Consider the following 19,760-nt stretch of genomic DNA (forward strand, 5'->3'; position numbering starts at 1 on the left):
CCTCCTCCTCCCCCTCTCTCTTCCACTCGGGCGCGACCAGCGTCCTCAAGAACTGGTGCACAACCAAGCACGCAACCTGCCGCCGCGACAGCCCCAGCTCGTCAACAGCTCCCGCTCCAGGCCCGGTGCCTAAGAGGGGGAGCCGGCCCGGGGGAAGAGCGCCGGCATCTGCAACGCAAGCTGCACCAGGCGCGGCCAGACATGGCTGAAGAAGAAGAACCCGTCGTCGCGGCCCTGAAAACGGGAGGTGATCGCCTCTCTCAGGAGGCCGTAATCGCCAGCTGGGTGAGACGTGCCGTGGAGCGTGACTGAGATGGTGTCGAGGAGGGAGGTGAGTTCGGGAAACGTTGTGATTCTGTTGTTTGTTATTGTAGGGTTCAGAAGGGACTGTAGCAGGGGCCAGAGGGGCACTAGGCCTGTGGCTGGGTCTTCTGAGATGGAGAGGTCGTTGTCGTCGTTGAGGAGGGAGAAGCGGTCGAGGACTTTGATATCTGGAGATGACAGGAGGGGGTAGTGGTTGAGAACCATGTTGGGCGACACGAGCGGGTAGGTGTTGAATTCTTGAAGTGGGATGGTTCAAGATGGAGAAGTGGTTGATGAAGGTGTTGTACCTACAGTACTAGTGCAGTTGTAGTTCAGCTCAGTTGAGAGCAACCTTTAATGTTCAATTTTGGCACAGCCACCTTTCAACTAAGCTAGCTAAAACTACCGGCGTGACTCACGTTTGACATGAGATAACATTCAACTGAACTTTGAATCTGGACATCAAACACTACGATGAATCGTCATTACCGTATTTCAATCAATTGCCACAGAGCCGTCTCATTGAGCTGATCTGTAGATAGGTATTTAGGACCATCATGATCTTGTGCCTAAGACTATATTTGTCATTCGATATCGAGTCTAAATAGCTACATTCGTAAATGCAGCACCATATCACACGATTTCTGTATTGATTGCCTACCTTATTCCGGGTGTGATTTTTGAAACGCAAGAATGGAAAGAAAAAGAAAGAAGACAAAAATAAATCTGGGAAGTGATCTGGATACAAGTCGAGAAGAGAGTAAAAAGGAACGACACGTTTCCATGTCGATGGCAAGGCAAATATGAACCTGGAAACTACACAGTATGCATCTGCCTTAGGGAAGAGTGGAGATGAATACTAGCATCTGAACTAGAAGTTCATCGTGTTGATTTTGAATTTTGGAGTTGAGGGGCAGTTTCTTGGCAAGCGGCCCCTCAGTGACCCCTCGAGCCCCTCCAAAACGCTCCAGAACCACTCCGCCCTGGAGGTGGGGAGCTCGACTTCCCCTCCAATCACGAGCTTGGACGTTCATCGAAAGACATCGAAGGCCTAGAGCTTTCCACGAGGCTCGCGCGTGTGCAGGCCTCTGGGAACTGAAATACTTCAAACGGACCATATATTCTGACTTCCCTACACATAAGATCGGATCTAAGCTCAAGCTGAAAATACATACTTCAAGTGATTGAAGATACAGTCGACGTTTCGTGTTCTTCAGGTCCCCTGGAAGCAACAGTTCCCAGCATGTCGACCGCAGAAGAGCTCAAAGCTCTCGGCAACAAGGCCATCGCGGCCAAGAACTTCGACGAAGCCATGTAAGTGTACCGCTCTAGGATGGAATCTCTCTTCAAGTCCCTGGATACTGACTGACCACCAACCCAGTGACAAGTTCACCCAGGCCATCGCACTCGACCCCAGCAACCACATCCTCTACAGCAACCGGTCAGCCGCATATGCATCGAAGAAAGAGTGGGACAGCGCCTTGAAAGATGCCGAGAAGACTACCGAGTTGAAGCCGGACTGGCCCAAGGGCTGGGGGCGGAAAGGTAGTGCGCTGTATGGGAAGGGCGATCTGCTGGCCGCACACGATGCCTACGAACAAGGATTGAAGCTCGACCCCAACAATGCCGGCATGAAGAATGACCTTGCGTCCGTGAAGAGAGCCATGGAGCAAGAAGCCGGAGGAGCCGGTAAGATTCTTGACTACAAACATTGTATCCCATCAACCGCTAACTTTGTTAAGGCCTTGACCCAACTGGTGGTATTGGCAAGATGTTCAGCGACCCGAACCTTATCCAGAAGCTGGCCAGCAACCCGAAGACCAGCTCGCTGCTTGCTGATCCAAGCTTCATGGCAAAGCTGCAGGCGATCAAGCAAAACCCCAACAACATGCAAGACCTGTTCAGTGATCCCCGGATGATCCAGGTGCTCGGGGTGCTGATGGGTGTTGACATGGAGCTGCGCGATACTCCCGACGACGGCCCCGGTGCCTCTGGCTCGCGGGTCGAGGCTGAGGAGGATATCAAGATGACAGATGCCCCGCCGAAGAAGCCAGAACCGGCAAAGAAGGCCCCGGAGCCTGAACCGGAGCCGGAGAATTTGGACGAGGAGGCTCTCGAGAAGAAGAAGGCGAAGGAGGCAGCCGACAAGGAGAAGCAGCTCGGCACCGAGAACTACAAGAAGCGGAACTTCGACGAGGCGATCAAGCACTACCAGGCGGCCTGGGATCTGCACAAGGACATCACCTACCTGAACAACCTAGGCGCGGCCTACTTTGAGAAGGGGGACTTCCAGGCCTGCATCGACACCTGCACGAAAGCGGTCGAGGAGGGACGCAGTCTGTACGCCGACTTCAAGCTCATCGCCAAGGCCTACGCCCGCATCGGCACGGCGTACGAGAAGCAAGGGGACCTCTCCCAGGCCATTGACTTCTACAACATGTCGCTGCGTGAGCACCGCACGCCCGAGGTGCTGACCAAGCTTCGTGCCGCCGAACGGAACAAGATTGAAGCTGCCCGCAAGGCCTACATCGACCCGGCGAAGGCTGAGGAGGCTCGCGAGGAGGGCAACAAGAAGTTCAAGGAGTCAGACTGGCCGGGCGCCGTGGCGGCTTACTCGGAGATGATCAAGCGAGCGCCCGACGACCCGCGTGGTTACAGCAACCGCGCAGCGGCCTTTATGAAGCTGCTTGAGTACCCAAGTGCTTTGGACGATTGTGACATGGCTATTAAGAAGGACCCCAAGTTCATCCGTGCCTACATCCGCAAGGCTCAGGCATACTTCGGCATGCGCGAGTACAGCAAGTGCGTGGACGCCTGCACTGATGCGGCGAATGTGGACGTTGAGCACCACAATGGCCTGAATGCCAAGGAGATCGAGCAACAGCAGCAGAAGGCCTTTGCCGCCATGTATGCCTCACGCGAGAACGAGACAGAGGAGCAGACTCGCGAGCGGCTGATGCGGGATCCTGACGTAAGTCTTAAGTGGGAAAACAGATGTCCTTTGCGAAGATACTAACAAAATGGCTAGATCATGGGCATCATGCAAGACCCGGTCATGCAGGCTATCCTGCAGCAGGCGCAATCTGACCCTGCCGCGCTGGCAGAGCACATGAAGAACCCTACCGTCCGCACTAAGATTCAGAAGTTGATTGCTGCCGGCGTTATCCGTGTGGGAAGGTAAAAAGGAGGTATCATGGCTTCGGGAGATGGAGTTAGGGTCATAAGGGCGTTACGGGAGGGGGCCCAAGAGGCCCGAGATTTGGATGAGGCTTGCTTCTCTATCTAGCCTATTAGTCCGCCTGCTGTGGAGTGTAAATAGTACCTAGTAATGAATTGCATGAGACATGAACCGGGCCATCTTGAGCGGGGAGTTCCAGGGCAAGCAAAACATTCGCAAATCTCTACAGAGAACATGCTCATTTCATCAGCCCAATTACCACATCTGGCCTCTTTATCTTCTACCACTTATGGGCCTGCTGGTAAGCTTCTTCCATGCGGCAAGGCGAAGGCTCCCCTCCCAGCCCTGCTTCTCAGGGGACGGGTCTCACTAGGCCACCATCACTGCCCAAACAACCTCCTCACCTCCCTATCATCCTGCCTCACAACCCGCACCCCATTACCCTCCATCTCCCTCTTCACCTCCCCCCACAATGCCGGATCCACAGGCCTCGTCCCTTCCTCGATCACATACGCCTCAAACCCTTCCCGCACTGCGTCCTCCGCCGTGCTGCGCACGCAATAGTCGCCCGCCAGCCCGACCACGTACACGCGCGTGATGCCCTGCTCGCGCAACAAGCCCGCCAACCCGCTGTCTGATACGCGCGGCAGGCTCAGCGGCGCGTAGAAGGCGCTGTACATCTCCACGCGCGGGTCTGTCCCCTTCTCGATCACGTGTGAGAGGCGGGCCGTGTCGAGTTCCGGGATCAGGGCGGCGCCCGGCGTGGACTGCACGCAGTGTGTCGGCCAGAGGCGCGTGGTGTACGTCTCGGCCGCGTTGTGCGGGTTGGTGATGGTTGTGGTGTCGACGAAGGCCCGCTTGTTCTTGTGGTTGCTTGCGAAAGAGATGTGGTTGGGCGGATGCCAGTCTTTGGTGGCTACCTTGAGCCGAATGGAGGGGAGGGCCAGAAGGATGTTGATCAGCGGCGTGACGTCGCGGCCTTCTGGGACGGCGAGCGAGCCGGACTGCGGTGTTGCCCGTGCGGGTTGGTAAGTGATGTCCTATGAAGGAAGAGTGATCTAGGGTTGAGGGAGGGGGGTGGAGCTAGGGTAAGGTCTGGCAGAGAGGGGAGCGGTTCGGGTTTGAACCGGAGCGGCTCATCGATACTAGACATTGGATTGTAAATGAAACGAGGACGTGGTGGATGTAAACCAAGGAGCGCTTGGGATTAGGTAGCGCCTTGTGGCATGAAATCGGGCTCTCAGATTCCGGCTCCATGAGGCGCTGTACACTCATGGCATACACGCGTGAGGCTTACCGGCGGGCAAAAATCCTCTTGCATATCGATGACCAGCAGCGCTGGCCGGAAGTCCGGCTCATCCATGGCTGGAGCTGAGGGAATTGATGCCTACACGCCCATCCCACAGAGGCTTGTTCTGTAGTGCAGCTTTCAAACCGGGCAAAGCTTATGTAGGACAGAGGGTTTGAGTTTGTCAGACTGTGAGGGGGTTCTAGCCTCTCGGAATGGGGGGGCAGCTGTCCGATGTGCAGTGACACGATAAGAAGCTCAGGAACCGAGTAGTGTAAGTTTGTCATCTTGGCGGCGGTGACACAAACCGTTGTGCAACCTGTGCGCTGCAGAACACCGTGCTCCTCAGCCACGTAATCCCAGGTACCGTGTTTGCCCACATCAATCTCAACCGCTACTACTCGGGGCCCGATGCTTCGTACGAGTGTGAATACCTAGGTCGGGCTTTGCAGCTTTTCACAACATGAGGCGCTGTTGGGGAAGCCGGGATGATGTTATTAACGACAGCATCAGTATATCGGTGCACCGTAATGTACATTACAGTACTGTATGTATTACTGAAATGGGCCGGGGTCTGGTAAGGGAACGTTGGAGGAGAGCCTGGTCCAACATTTGGAATTCAATGAAAACAGGAGCCTGGTACGGACCATACGATGTCTCAGTGGAACTACTAGTAGCTAAGGTACGGAGTAGAGCACCTGTCGTCTCTAAGGCATTTACGTTTACGCGCAGATTATCGGCAAGTAGAGATGCAACACATATACGTAGCCATTGGGCCAACAGTGTTGTCATTGCATACCGCCGAAATCGTTGGCTCCATTTCTACAGATGCCCTACCACACTGGCAGTCTAAGTGGGTCGTTGCAACTTGCTGTCCCTTGCTGACCAGCCGTCCTGTGCCTTGGTTCTGCGTCGGGGTTGGATGATGGGCGGAAAGAAGGCGCGGACGAGGACGGCTGGTGGAAGACATTCTACTCCGTAATACGGATAACAAAGGATGATCAGCAACAATACTAAAAAGCCACTTACGTGGTACATAATCATTACATTGTCAAAGCCCCCTGATCGCCTCTCAGAACCTGCGATGTCGACGGCCTCATGTAAATGATGACCGTCTAACATTCCATCCGAACTGTCAACAGCAAGATTGGAAAAGGGTGAAAACAACTGAGCTGACATCAGCACAGCCCGGCTGCGCAGGTTGTGTAACCGGCTCAGACCAGCTGCGCGCGAACGGGGCCAACTCCCCCACGTTGCCAGGTAACTTGGTGTCGGCGACTTGCGCCAATCGTTAGCGGCGTTGGCGACAAGGGGTCTGGAACAACGTGACGGACTTCCCTTGGCATGCAGAAACGGTTAGGCCCGTGTCACCCCTATCAGTCCTCAGTTTGTTCGTCCGAAATTCTTTTTAGAGATCGATCACCGCCTCGAACAAGCGGAGGAGAGCCGGTTTTTCTCGGAGGGCTCATTTTGTCTCCTAGGACACTCAAATTCAACATTATTGCCCTATCTAGTCCTTTGTCCCACGAGTATCCCTCTCCGGCAAAGAAAACGCCTGACTCGGGTGGATTCATTGGTTTGCCGCAGTTGGCCGCAAGGAGACTTCCCTGCCTGGGGAACCCTTTTCAACACCACACACAAGGTCTTCGCTGGGCATCCAAACGACGTCCCGGCGCACGCATAACTGGCGCACTGCATAACCAAGTCAATTGCAGGCGACCACTCACCACATCGTATGTAAACTTCTTATTCCCAGAACCGCTTCGAAGCTCAGTGTGAGCAACCATGGCAATGGCACCGATCCTCGCCGGTTTTCGCGCCATTCGTCGTTCGGGCTGGCTTCCGTGCCAAATGCGCCGCGACAGAAGTCTTGTGGATTATGAATTGCGGTCAAGACCAGCAGCTAACAGCGTCTTGCCAGCTTCATGTTACCTGAGCACCGGTAGTCTTCCTCCTCTTAGTCATGAATGCCCTCAACCTCCTCCCATCCCGGTTCCGGGGGGAGCAACCGCCGTCACAGAATGTGGCACCGTCCTGGCTTAATAAGAAGATCACACCGTTCCTCCAGGTCCTCGCTCGGATCACGTCGACCCACCCGATTCACACTATTGTCCTTGTTGCGCTTTTGGCCAGCTCTTCATACATTGGGCTCCTCGAAGAGAGCTTGTTCGATGCCACAACAAGTGTCAGAAAGGCGGACTGGTCCTCGCTCGTTGAGGGAAGCCGGCAGCTTCGCGCTGCCGAAGACACTGCTTGGAAATGGCAGAACTACGACGCCGATGCCCCGATTCCTCCTACTGCCGATCACCTGGCTCTCCTGACGCTCGTCTTCCCCGAGTCGTTGTCCGCCGATGCGTCCAAGACCGCTCCGGTTGTCAATGCGGTGCCCATTCCCCAGAACCTCTCGATTCGACAGCTGCCTTCGACTTCAAACTCTTTCGGGACCTACTCGCAAGACAGTGCTCTGGCTTTCTCCATTCCATATAGCCAGGCTCCCGAGTTCCTCTCGATTGCCCAGGAAATTCCGAACGACATTCCTTCGCAGGAGACGCGCGAGACGGAGCACGGGCGGGAAAAGAAGATGTGGATCATGAAAGCAGCGAGGGCGCGTACCAGGAGCAGTGTTGCGAAATGGGTGCGGAATGCCTGGGTCGAGTTCATTGACCTGCTGAAGAACGCTGAGACGCTGGACATCATCATCATGGCCCTGGGCTACATCTCGATGCATCTCACTTTCGTCTCGCTCTTTGTTTCGATGCGGCGCATGGGCTCCAACTTCTGGCTCGCTACTAGTACTTTATTCTCGTCTATTTTCGCCTTTCTCTTCGGCCTCCTCGTCACCACCAAGCTCGGCGTGCCCATCTCCATGGTCCTACTATCGGAAGGCCTCCCGTTCTTGGTCGTGACTATCGGCTTTGAGAAGAACATCGTACTCACCCGTGCGGTTCTGTCCCACGCGATCGAGCACCGCAGGCCAGACGGGCCGTTCGCCGAGCGTTTCAAGAAGGCAGATGTGTCAGGCAGCGTCATCCAGTCGGCCATCTATGTCGCGATCAAAGAAAAGGGATTTGGGATCATCAAGGACTACGCCATCGAGGTGGGCATCTTGATCCTCGGCGCTGCATCAGGCGTTCAGGGTGGCCTCCAACAATTCTGCTTCCTAGCTGCTTGGATCCTATTTTTCGACTGTATTTTGCTGTTCTCCTTCTACACGGCCATCCTTTGCATTAAGCTCGAGATCAACCGCATTAAGCGCCATGTCGAGATGCGCAAGGCGCTCGAGGATGACGGAGTCAGCCGGCGCGTGGCCGAGAACGTCGCTCAGAGCAATGACTGGCCCAGAGCCGACGGCAAGGATCAGCCGGGAACGACCATCTTTGGCCGCCAGCTCAAGAGCACTCATATTCCCAAGTTCAAGGTGCTGATGGTCTCGGGCTTCTTCCTCGTCAATGCTCTCAACCTCTGCACTATCCCCTTCCGGAGCGCCAATTCCATCTCAAACATCTCGTCATGGGCTCGCGGTCTGGGTGGTGTCGTCACCCCTCCGCCCGTTGATCCGTTCAAGGTCGCGTCAAACGGCTTGGACATGGTCCTCGACGTTGCCAGAGAGGAAGGGCGGGAGACTATCATTACGGTTCTCACACCGATCCGCTACGAACTGGAGTTCCCTTCTGTTCACTATGATCTTCCCCGAAAAGTCGGAAAGGATGACGAGGAAGGCTTTAGCGACCTCGCCGACTACGGCGTCGGTGGTCGGATGGTTGGTGGCATTCTCAAGAGTCTTGAGGACCCCGTCCTGTCCAAATGGATCGTGGTTGCGCTGGCATTGAGTGTGGCGTTAAACGGCTATCTCTTCAACGCAGCAAGATGGGGCATCAAGGACCCTAATGTCCCCGACCATCCAATTGACCCCAAGGAACTCGCAGCGGCGCAAAAGTTTAACGATACCGAATCCGCTGCTCTTCCAGTCGGAGGATACACGCGGTCAACGCCGTCTCCGCAGTCTGTCCCGCCAACTCCCGCATTGACGGATGATGAAGGCGAGTCCATAGGAAAGGTCACCCGGTCGGAACCGGCAGTGCCGGAACAGCCAATGTCTATCCGCAGCAAGGAGGAGATGGAACAGATGCTCCTGGAAAAGCGCACCCACGAACTTAACGATGAAGAGGTCATCGCACTTTCGATGCGCGGCAAGATCCCTGGCTACGCATTGGAGAAGACGCTCAAGGACTTCACTCGCGCTGTCAAGGTTCGCCGGACTATCATCTCCCGGACCAAGGCAACTGCGGACTTCACGGGCCTCCTCGAACGGTCCAAGCTGCCTTACCAGAACTACAACTGGGCCCAGGTCCACGGTGCGTGCTGTGAGAACGTTATTGGATACATGCCCCTGCCCGTCGGCGTTGCCGGACCGCTGGTTATCGACGGCCAGAGCTACTTCATTCCCATGGCCACCACCGAAGGCGTCCTGGTCGCAAGCACGAGCAGAGGGTGCAAGGCTATCAATTCAGGTGGTGGTGCTGTTACAGTTCTGACTGCCGATGGCATGACCCGTGGTCCCTGCGTCACCTTCGAGACGCTTGAGAGGGCCGGTGCCGCCAAGCTCTGGCTAGACTCGGAGAAGGGCCAAACGATCATGAAGAAGGCGTTCAACTCTACTAGCCGCTTCGCTCGCCTTGAGACCATGAAGACGGCTCTCGCTGGGACCAATCTTTACATCCGGTTCAAGACGACGACTGGCGATGCCATGGGCATGAACATGATCTCGAAGGGCGTCGAGCACGCGCTGAGCGTCATGATGAGCGAGGGCTTCGAGGACATGAACATCGTGTCGGTCAGCGGGAACTACTGCACGGACAAGAAGCCTGCGGCCATCAACTGGATTGACGGGCGCGGCAAGAGTGTGGTTGCCGAGGCCATCATCCCTGCTGACGTGGTCAAGAGCGTGCTCAAGACAGATGTCGATACCATGGTGGAGCTCAATGTTAACAAGAACCTGATCGGTTCCGCCATGGCAGCCTCGGTCGGTGGCTTCAACGCGCATGCCGCGAACATTGTGGCGGCCGTGTTCCTCGCAACGGGTCAGGATCCGGCGCAGGTGGTGGAGAGCGCGAACTGCATCACTATCATGAAGAAGTGAGTATCTGATATCTCTCTTGATTTTTTCGGGGACTGTTCGGCTAACATGCATCAGCCTCCATGGCTCCCTTCAAATCTCGGTCTCCATGCCCTCACTTGAGGTCGGCACCCTCGGCGGCGGCACCATTCTCGAGCCCCAGTCTGCCATGCTCGACATGCTCGGCGTCCGCGGTCCTCACCCGACCAACCCGGGCGAGAATGCCAGACGGTTGGCCCGCATCATCGCAGCCGCTGTTCTGGCCGGCGAGCTGTCCCTCTGCTCCGCCCTGGCAGCCGGTCACTTGGTTAGGGCTCACATGCAACACAACCGCTCTGCCCCGCCGACTAGGAGTGCGACGCCAGCGCCGCTGGCCATGACCAGCGGCGGCCTGGAGAGGGCTGCATCCACGACTGCACTAAGCGCGGCCGCCGTCGAGCGTCGCCGGCACTGATCGTTTTTCTCCGTCGCGGTCTCTTGTAAATAATGCAGCGAATGAAGCGTTCTTGGCGGGTAATGTAAATACAGACTAATTCTTGGACCTTGCGTGTCTGTCGCGTTGGGAGCCTGTTCAGACGGGAAGACGGATAGTTAGAGAGAGTGCAGTGGTTCAGCGCCACCGCTTTGCTTTGCCAGCCGACAATGCCTTGGATGCTACGGGGTACCGTTGCCTTACATACCTACCTAGAGATATATCCATAGAAGCAGTACTTAAATACTGTTAGACACTCTGGTGGTGTTTTTGTTCAAAATTCTTAATGGCTCAGATTATATGGTTCACCACAACCTCTTTTCGGCAGACTCGACCGAAAGCTGGCCTAATGATCGGCCCGAACGATTGCTTGCCATCCCGATGAGTCAACCGGCCTAATAAATCCCGAGCACCGAAGATTAGGTAACTTTATGCAGTGAGTACAGAGGCAGAGTTGCAACCAAGGATAAGAGAAAAAAATTGGTTGATGAAACTGCCGTGTTTTCGGGGCTAAGCCGGACTTACGAGCTTCTGCCTATTCTTTCCCTCCCTCCTACTTTCGCCTCTGCCCTCTCCAAGACTTATTTGGCCATGGGGTTTAAAATTTCCTTCCGCGGTGAAGTCACTTCGTCGTTCTTGTTGCCTTCACCCCCGGTAGGTAGACACTCCGATGAGTCCGATTTGACTGGGGAAGGTAACGGGACTGAAGAGCATCGTGAGATCGGGTCTTTTGCTTAGGAACTGGGGATTAAAAATAACGTTACACGTCCGGATCGTACAGCGGTTGCTCAACTTGCGGCCCCCTTTGCCTCCAGCCGGGTTCGGATCCGGCCGCCTCCACATACCCCCCCCCCCCCCCACCCCCCCCCCCCCCAGGGGCCAGTACTCCGAGCGGCTTTACCGCTTGTTACGCTAGGAAAACATTTATAATAGCCACGAGATCGCGCTGCCGTGTCCAAGGTGCCGTCATCGGGGGAGAGTCTGCCGGTTTCTTGCCCGCACGAGACTTGACCGCACACTCTCGCTTTATATTGCTGTTAAGTTCTGAAGTTTGGTGGACCATAACTACCTTTCAATGTTTTAGCTTTGGTCTTCCCATTATATCCCCCTAAGATCTTAGCTGGTAGGGTTTTGTCTCACCCCAACCGGCTCATCGGGTCGCGACGCACGCCATCCGATTCATTGTCTCAGCCTCCGGCACGGGTCCGCCCTACCGGGACCGCATCCGCATGATGGCCGCCGCCACCGCCAAGGTCGTCTCCACTGATCCGGAGAAGGAAATCATGGCGAGCAGCGACGACACAGCGTCCTCCACCAGCACCAAGCAAAATGTCCTCGATGATCCGCTAGCACCAGCAGCGGCGACAAACCATGATGCCCCCAACCCGGCCAACCTCCCCGCTGGGGAGAAGGGCACGGACACGGCTGCTGCCGACGCCTCGGCCACACCACCACCGCCTCCTGAAGAAACCCGCACGGCGCTCCAGACGACGGTCATCATCCTCGCGCTGGCCTCGGCGCTTTTCCTCGGCGCCCTCGACATGACCATCGTCACGGTCGCCGTGCCCACCATCTCGGAGGAGTTCCACAACACGGCCGGGTACACGTGGATCGGGTCGGCCTACATGCTGGCCGCGGCCTCCACGTGCCCCATGTGGGGCAAGATCTCGGACATCTGGGGGCGGAAGCCCATCATCCTGATCGCCGTGGCCGTCTTCTGGATCGGCTCGCTGCTGGCCGCCGTGAGCGTGAACATGGCCATGTTGATCGTGGCGCGGGTGATCCAAGGCGTTGGTGGAGGCGGCATCATGATCCTGGTCAATGTTTGTATTAGCGACCTGTTTTCTATGAGGAAGAGAGGTAAGGCTCCCCCATCCCCCCGCCCCCAACCCCACTTACCCACTCCTTCCCCGCGGAACCTGAGGTCGTGTGGTTGAGGTTGAGCCCGGTGCTGACGCTGGACGGCGAATAGGGATCTACTTTGGGGCGATGGGGTTGGTCTGGGCCGTAGCCTCTGCCGTTGGGCCGGTGTTGGGTGGTGTGTTCACCAGCCAAGTGACGTGGAGATGGTGCTTCTACATCAACCTGCCCATATCCGGGCTCGCCATGGCGATCTTGGTGTTTGTGCTTAAGCTGCACAACCCGCGGACGCCAATGCGCCAAGGCCTGGCTGCGGTGGACTGGCTCGGGTCCTTGACTATCGTTGGCGCCACGCTCATGATCATGCTCGGCTTGCAGTTCGGCGGAGTCAGCCACCCGTGGAACTCGGCGACGGTCATCTGTCTGATCGTCTTTGGCGTGGTCACGACTGGCATCTTCGCGCTTATCGAATGGAAAGTGGCCGAGTACCCGATCGTGCCAATGTACCTTTTCCAGAAGCGCGCCAGTGCCGCCTCTCTCGCGGTCGGGTCATTGCACGGACTCGTCTTCATCTCGGGAAGTTACTATCTTCCCCTCTACTTCCAGGCTGTCCTCGGGGCCTCGCCACTCATGTCAGGTGTGTACATCCTTCCGTGGGTGCTGACTCTCTCCCTGGTATCGGCGGTCATCGGCATCATCATCAAGAAGACGGGCAAGTACCTGCCGTCCATCTTCGTCGGCATGGCCATCATGACTCTCGGCTTCGGACTCTTCACCGATTTGGGCGCCCGTGCGAACTGGGCCAAGATTGTGCTGTATCAGATTGTGGCTGGCATTGGGACGGGGCCAAACTTCCAGGCGCCTCTCCTCGCCGTCCAAACCACGGTTGGGCCACGCGATATGGCCTCGGCCACGGCCACCTTTGCCTTCATGCGGCAGCTGTTCAGCTCCATTTCCATCGTCATCGGCGGCGTCGTTTTCCAAAACGGCATGGAAAAGCAGTACCCGAAGCTGCTCGAAAGCCTCGGTCCGGATACTGCAAAACGCTTCTCCGGCAGCGACGCTGCTTCAAATGTGGGCCTCGTTAGCCAGCTCCCCGATCAGCAACGCCAGCTGGTACGGGAAGCATACTCGGACAGCCTGCATACCATGTTCATCATGTACGTTGTTTTCGCGGGCCTTGGCCTGCTAGTCGCCTTCTTTATCGGCCAGCGCACGCTCAGCAAGGATCACACCGAGCACAAGACGGGCCTGGACCAGCTGAAGCTGTCGAGGCAGGAACGTTTGGATAAGGCGGGTAATAAGGGGGGGAGCACCAAGGCGGACGAAGAGAAGGGGCCGGCAGTCAGTGGTCCGGAGACGGGACAGGCGGAAAAGGCATCATGATCTCCGAGCGCATATGATAGGTCAACCCTGAACTAGCCACGGAATAGCCAGTTGCTAGTAAGTGTGTATATTCAACATATTGCTTTGTTCAGACTGGGCTTTCGAGGCCCAGCAGGAACTCGTGTGTATTGTACTGTAATTAGCGGGAATCCAAGCACATCAGGAAAGAAGAACCGCCCAAAGGAACAACAACTTAGAAAGTGAGATGCAAAGAGATGCGGGCCAGAAGCCGTGGTCGGAGACCACGTGGGTGCCATAGGCTTTTGTGTCCTATCAGTATGCTTTGAGACCGGATGCGCGATATCCACAGATTTCTTTGTGGTCCGGTTCTATGGGTCCTGAGATCTGTACCTCTAGACTTCCAAGCTGCCGGGATGGAAACCGTAGCACTGCGTGTTCTGTTTGAGTCACGATGCTGAGGTGGTGTGGTGTCATCGATCAGGCCATTCAATGCAGCTTGAATTCCGCTAGGCCTGGTTTCGTCATGGAAGGAATGATGCTGGGTAGTAGCGTTTGAAATAGGTATACCAGGTAAGTCAATTTAGCTCCGTGCGACGACTCGGACTCGGACGCAGTGCCAGCCGACCCGGAAGGAACGAGCGACCCGATGCCGGGATAACGACCCAACGCGAGTACGCCTTCCTTAAGCCAAATGGAAACTTAATTCACTGGATTTAACGCGATCTTTCTCTTGACCGACCTCCCAAATAAACATACTACTACAAGTATCTCGTCAACATGCCTCATATGCACTATTGACCCTGCCGTGCTATTACTGCCGTATCCTCAGACAATTCCTCTCCCGCAATCTTACCGTTCCCCTTCTCATCCTCTGCGATCTGGAGTGCCTGCCACCTACAGCCTCGGCTGGGGAAACTCATCCAACACCACAACGTCCCCATCCCCGCCACCAACCTCAAACTCAACGTCTCATCACTGCCCCGTCCAGATTGATCCACATCCAACACCAACTTATACCGTCCAGGATACAGCACCCTATTACCCATCTCATCCACCCTCGCCAGATCCCCGACCTTCACCTCCACCACCCCGGCCACCGTCTCGCCCGGCCGGATCCCACTCAGCCGCGTATACCCCACCAGCGTTCTAGTTGGGTACGGGCGCGGCCCAAAGTCGCCGGCCACGAACACCAGCGCGACATAGTCGGACGTGACGTTCCCCTGGTTCGACACCCAGACCGAGAGTGGCATCTGTGATGGCGGCGGGAAGGGGCAGAGGTCCTTGTACTTGTGCTGCTGCGTACTACTACTAGTAGTGCTATCCGCAGCAGTGCAGCCCAAGAGGAGGGACGACGGTCGGGGGAAGCGGAGCGTGGCGAACTCGCCGAACCGGGCGCGGAAGCTGGTGTAGTGCAGCCCGAAGCCGAAGGGGAGGACTGTGCTGTTCGTTGGGTACCAGCGGTATGTTCGCCCTGGGGAGCCAGTAGAGGAGAAAGAGGAGGCGGAGGAGGGGGAGGTTGATGGGCGGAGCGCCATGTCTGTCATGGGGATTTGGGAGGTGTAGCTCGCCGGGTATTGGGTGACGGGCAGACGGCCGGCGGGGGCAGAGCGGCCGGTGATGGCGTTGAGGACGGCCACGCCGCCGGACTGGCCCGGGTAGCCTGCCCAGAGGATGGCGGAGACGTTGGGGTTGCGCAGCAGCGGGGTGTCGTCGACTTGGTCGCCGAGCTGGGAGATCACGAGCGGCTTGCCTAGGGCGGAGAGAGTCTGGATGAGGGTCAGCTGTGCTGGGGGCCAGGCAATCGAGTCGCGGTCTTTGTCCTCGGCAGCTATGGTCTGGTCGGTGCCGCCGAAGTAGAGGATGATGTCCGATTCGTTGGCGGCGGCAAGAGCGGGAGCTGTCCAGGTGTCTTTGGTGGCGTTGTTGGATGGTGCGACCGGCCCCGACGCGTAGCGATATGTCAAATTCAGCTGGCTAGCGGCATAGACGGGGCTGTGCAGGTAAGGCGGGATGCCGCTGTACCCGCCGAGCATCTGTCTGGTGGCGTTTGCCCAGTGGCCGATGAGTGCCACCGTCTTTCCCTCGAGGCTTAACGGTAAGGTGCCGTCGTTCTTAAGGAGGACCAGCCCGTCCGCTGCTGACTGCAATGCTAGGTCCTGTGCCTCAGGGGTGTTGACCTGGGACCAGCCGATTGAACGATAGGGGCTGGCGCTGGGCGGGTCAAAGTATCCAACCCGAACGAGGCCCTCGTACAACCGTCGCAGAGCAGTGTCAATAACCGGTTCGGGAAGCAGGGTCTGGTTATACGCCCCAACAACATCTGTGAACGGGGGGTAGCCTGGGACCTCGCAGACCGTGTCTGTGCCGGCCTTGTAGGCGGCTGCTGCTGCTTGTGCTGCAGTCTGAGAGAAGTTGTGCCATTGGGGTAGAAAGTCCTACGGTGGTTTTGTCAGTTGGTCAGTCTGCTAAACCATCATGATGCCAAATAAGGCTTTATCATGTGTATGACGACCAACCTGGATAGCATTGCAGTCGCTGGTGATGTAATTGTTTTGCTCGGTCCAGTTCCAGTGCTTTCGCAGAATGTCGTTCATGAGGTAAGTGCTTGCGCACGCCGGTGTGCCATTGATAGAATTGTATGAGCACATAAAGGAGCCGACCTTGGAATCCCGGGCACACTGCTGGAACGGGGGGAGGTAGTACTCGGAGAGGTCTTGCAGTGAGACGACAGCATTGAACCTATGCCGGGTAACGCCCTGCCACCTCTCCAAGTCGTATACTGCATAGTGCTTACAGGTAGCAATCACCTTCTTGACAGGGTCTTCCCCTTCCAACCCCTCAAGAAGCGCCTTCACATAGCCCTTGATGCGGACGGGGTCCTCCCCGGGCGTCTGGACAAGATGATTGATTAGCACCAGCATCAGCACAACTCTTATCTACTACTACGGGGCTTTTGCGAAAGCAGAGCAGGCCGCAGTGATTGTGGGCCAGGCTGACCTCATAGCCTCTCCCCCATCTTGGGTCCTTGTAAGGGTTGATGTTGGGAGTCCAGTAGTCTAGACCGGCAAGTCCGGCGTTGGCAAATGCGCGCGCCTCGGTGCTGATGACATTGGCCACCCGGCGCACCAGTTCGTCGTCAAATGCTGCAGAAATGGTGATGGTGTTCGCAAACGAGGTGGCATATGAGAAGGCGTCCCCGGTCCGATTGAAGACCACCCCGGGAGACGAGGCAACTCCATGGAGTGCTTCACTCCACCATGCATATGGAGGCAGGCCAAGTCTCTCGGCCCCTTTGCTCATACTGTCCGTCGTCTTCTGTGTCAGAAACCAAAACCGTCTTGACATGCCGCGGAAGCCCGGCTGCACACCACTCACTTACTCAACTAAGTTCACCAGTTTTTCATCAATTTTCATGGCCTTCACCAGCGCCGCCGCGCGGTCCGACGGGGATGCTTTTGTATCGCATACTGTGTTGTTTGCCAGTGGGCCGTTCGTACAGTCAGGATACCGGAATCCCGCCACGACATCGGCAACAATGACGCTGGCCATGGCCAATCGCAACGGTGACAACACCTTCATGGTCGTAGACTCGTAGTCGTTCAGCTCCCTGATTCTCAATGCTATCTAACATTGAATTCGGAAGCCCGGGCAGTAGAGATAGATCAGGGGCTGCGTCTTATTCTTAAGGTCACGGCTGTACATTGAACTAACCGCCCGGTCGGCAGAGTTATATGATTTATGTCATGTCGCGGGGTTCCGCCGTTCATTCAAGCCATCCGCCGGGTAAAGTCAGGTATTCTCTCGCCAGTAGGTTGTTACCCGTCCCGCGCCAGTTGAACCCCTGGATCGATATTGCCCATACGTCTCCCTTTTCTGACCCGGAAGCTTTCCCCAACATAATAATCTGGTGTATGGCTCCCATTGGGGCGCCTGTCTGTGGAGCGGAGAACACGGGAGGGACACAGGGGATGTCGAGGCCTGTCATGAGTACCTGCCGTACATGCACCTTGGACCCGACACTGAAAGGTACACACATCTAGCCGCCCCGTAATGGTAGGAGTGAGTATCTAAGGTAAGTAAGACTGTTAACTCGAAGCGATGGAGTGCTGCTAAGTTCTGGTAGTAGATTTTACTCCACACGCTGCCACCTTCCTCATGAACCGCTCTCAGCTTCCATTCAATCACATACGACCATATCTGGTAGAAAGCTCGGGATCCCGTCCGCTCTCCCTTAGATAAGCTACCAAGAGCCGAATCAGTACTCAGGTCGGTGACGACTGGGGAATCCTCGGTGTTGTATGTATATTTTGCTTCACCTTTTTCATTTTTTGTTTTAGCTGCTTGACTATGGTATTCATTCCACTTGGGCTGTCCTTATGAACTGGTGAACGTTTCAAGTTCGCCAATCGTTTGTTGGGCTGCCATTGGGCGTGGCAAACCGCATGGATGATAGAACACCACACCAGTCTCTTCCCAGTTAGTACCCACCAAAACCCACAAGCTCCGTCTCTAGACCGCATCCATTCTGAAATTTTCATGCTTTTTTGCGGTGGGCGGTGAGCAGGCTCAACCGAGCATCCACCGAGACTTTGGTGAGTTGTGACTGTGAGCAGGACACGACACGGCAACACAGTATCATTCACCAATGACATTCACCATGGACATCCGTTCCGAACCGCAGCAGCGCGATGCGCTCTCAGAGGGTCGGCGTATATACCTGGGCAATCTGCTCTACACGGTCAAGCCCAACGACGTTGAAGATCTGCTGAGGCGGACCGGGTTTGGCGAGTCGTTTGAGAAGCTGCATATTTCCGTCGACCCCGTGAGCGGCAGGAATCCGGGCTACTGCTTCGTCGAGTTCAAGACGCGGGAGGAGGCCGAACGGGCGCTGGGCTCGCTGCCCAACACGCCTCTCTTCAACCGCCCCGTCAAGGTCGGGCCGTGCCATCCCAAGACGCCTGCCCAGTCCCGCTGGCGCGGGAGTCGTGGCGCCGAGTATAAACCTATGTTCCAGCGGTGGGGGGACTGGAAAGGGGGCGATGAGAACGCGGACCCAAATGCGCCGCCGCGAGCAGAGGAACAGGGCCCGCGCGTGGCACTGCAGCATCTGGATATGAGGAAGCGTCGCGGCAGCAGAGACAAGACCCAGCTCTTCATCGGAGGTCTCGATATGATGATCAATCAAGAGCATCACGACACAGAGATGCAAAAGCTCCTGGAGGGCTTCGAGTAGTATGTGGCTGGTCCTGTTTTGCCCCCCGTATTGGGGGGTCCCAATACTTTTGTTGTCTTGTAGCCGACATTGCTTACACATCGCTCTTCAGCGTCGCCATTGGGAAGCGGATCACCCCACGAGCGGAAACCCGGTCCATGACAGGCCATCACCATTACTGTTTCGTCGATTTCCGTACTATTGAAGAGGCTGAGCGAGCGGCCAATGTATTGCACGGAACGCCGTTCAAAGGGGGCAACCTGCGTGTCAGTTTCACGAGAAGTAAGTGGACTGACGAGGGATGGAAGAGAGTAGAACCAGTAGATAGAGGGTTTAGCCAGGACTGGAAGAGAGCAGAGAGAGCAACTGACGGCTCTCGCGAGTCCAGTCAGCCTGCAACGGACAGGCAGCAACAGGACGGTCAGGAAGGACGGGACCGGAAGGAGCGAAGCGATCGGCAGAGGGCGATTATGACGGCCACCAGTTGGCGACGGGGAGCGAGCGCCAGCTGAGAACTAGAGAGTATGATAACATATTGAAGCCTGGTTGAAGGCTCATATATGTGGCCCTACTACCAGGATTTTTCTTTCTTGCAAGTTCGTCCCAAACGGAAGGCTGAGCTATTTCACCCTCAGCGATATCCTTGTGCCGCCTTCAGGGGCGATTTAGCCTATGATTTCGGGCCACCTCCAAAAAATTACAGCTGGGCCGCAGAACCACGCTTGAGTGCCATGTGAGACTTGGTTTCAATATCAAACAACACGCCAACCGTGAGGGGTTTCTATAAGCGCTGTCGTCACGTCACACAGAAGAGGGGTAGTGGTGACACACGGAGCTTGTGTCCGGTTATGGTTCGGGAAATCTGCTCCGAGTCCCAGTCACCTCGAAGAAACCGGCTCATCCTCACCCCTCAGTGGCAGCGGTGTGGTAATGTAGTGTGGAGCGGTTGGTGAAGCCTCGTTGGCCCTCAACACCGACCGTTGA

The 19,760-nt window shown here is 56.3% G+C and overlaps 7 protein-coding genes across 7 annotated transcripts; 4 read left to right on the top strand and 3 right to left on the bottom strand.

The window, feature by feature from the left end:
• Nucleotides 1–20: 20 nt before the first annotated feature.
• On the bottom strand, nt 21–679 carry B0T15DRAFT_17022 (uncharacterized protein). The gene has a single exon (XM_062862198.1). The coding sequence runs from the start codon at nt 526–528 to the stop codon at nt 130–132; it is 399 nt and encodes a 132-aa protein (XP_062725663.1). The 5' UTR covers nt 529–679; the 3' UTR covers nt 21–129.
• A 616-nt stretch (nt 680–1,295) lies between these two features.
• B0T15DRAFT_516778 (uncharacterized protein) lies at nt 1,296–3,561 on the top strand. Its single transcript, XM_062868275.1, has 4 exons — nt 1,296–1,617; nt 1,685–1,992; nt 2,046–3,274; nt 3,332–3,561. Exons 1-4 carry the CDS (start codon nt 1,547–1,549, stop codon nt 3,482–3,484), a joined length of 1,761 nt encoding a protein of 586 aa, XP_062725664.1. The 5' UTR covers nt 1,296–1,546; the 3' UTR covers nt 3,485–3,561.
• A 3-nt stretch (nt 3,562–3,564) lies between these two features.
• B0T15DRAFT_406517 (Isochorismatase-like protein) lies at nt 3,565–5,055 on the bottom strand. Its single transcript, XM_062865312.1, has 2 exons — nt 4,779–5,055; nt 3,565–4,485 (listed from the first exon to the last, which is right to left on the bottom strand). Exons 1-2 carry the CDS (start codon nt 4,842–4,844, stop codon nt 3,862–3,864), a joined length of 690 nt encoding a protein of 229 aa, XP_062725665.1. The 5' UTR covers nt 4,845–5,055; the 3' UTR covers nt 3,565–3,861.
• A 1,677-nt stretch (nt 5,056–6,732) lies between these two features.
• B0T15DRAFT_389865 (3-hydroxy-3-methylglutaryl-CoA reductase) lies at nt 6,733–10,339 on the top strand (the record flags this gene model as incomplete). The annotated part of the gene is made up of 2 exons (XM_062864514.1): nt 6,733–9,905; nt 9,964–10,339. 2 exons carry the CDS (start codon nt 6,733–6,735, stop codon nt 10,337–10,339), a joined length of 3,549 nt encoding a protein of 1,182 aa, XP_062725666.1.
• Nucleotides 10,340–11,233: 894 nt separating this feature from the next.
• Nucleotides 11,234–13,921, top strand: B0T15DRAFT_424908 (major facilitator superfamily domain-containing protein). Its single transcript, XM_062865626.1, has 2 exons — nt 11,234–12,217; nt 12,330–13,921. The coding sequence occupies exons 1-2, from the start codon at nt 11,587–11,589 to the stop codon at nt 13,601–13,603; spliced, it is 1,905 nt and encodes a 634-aa protein (XP_062725667.1). The 5' UTR covers nt 11,234–11,586; the 3' UTR covers nt 13,604–13,921.
• A 397-nt stretch (nt 13,922–14,318) lies between these two features.
• On the bottom strand, nt 14,319–17,235 carry B0T15DRAFT_17150 (glycoside hydrolase superfamily). The gene is made up of 4 exons (XM_062862200.1): nt 16,944–17,235; nt 16,562–16,865; nt 16,081–16,455; nt 14,319–15,999 (listed from the first exon to the last, which is right to left on the bottom strand). The coding sequence occupies exons 1-4, from the start codon at nt 17,141–17,143 to the stop codon at nt 14,356–14,358; spliced, it is 2,523 nt and encodes an 840-aa protein (XP_062725668.1). The 5' UTR covers nt 17,144–17,235; the 3' UTR covers nt 14,319–14,355.
• A 607-nt stretch (nt 17,236–17,842) lies between these two features.
• On the top strand, nt 17,843–19,538 carry B0T15DRAFT_516789 (uncharacterized protein). Its single transcript, XM_062868276.1, has 3 exons — nt 17,843–18,040; nt 18,129–18,796; nt 18,889–19,538. The coding sequence occupies exons 2-3, from the start codon at nt 18,210–18,212 to the stop codon at nt 19,286–19,288; spliced, it is 987 nt and encodes a 328-aa protein (XP_062725669.1). The 5' UTR covers nt 17,843–18,040; nt 18,129–18,209; the 3' UTR covers nt 19,289–19,538.
• Nucleotides 19,539–19,760: the final 222 nt, after the last annotated feature.

Source organism: Chaetomium strumarium, assembly GCF_033439665.1.
Source record: "Chaetomium strumarium strain CBS 333.67 chromosome Unknown B0T15scaffold_1, whole genome shotgun sequence".
Taxonomy (NCBI): domain Eukaryota; kingdom Fungi; phylum Ascomycota; class Sordariomycetes; order Sordariales; family Chaetomiaceae; genus Chaetomium; species Chaetomium strumarium.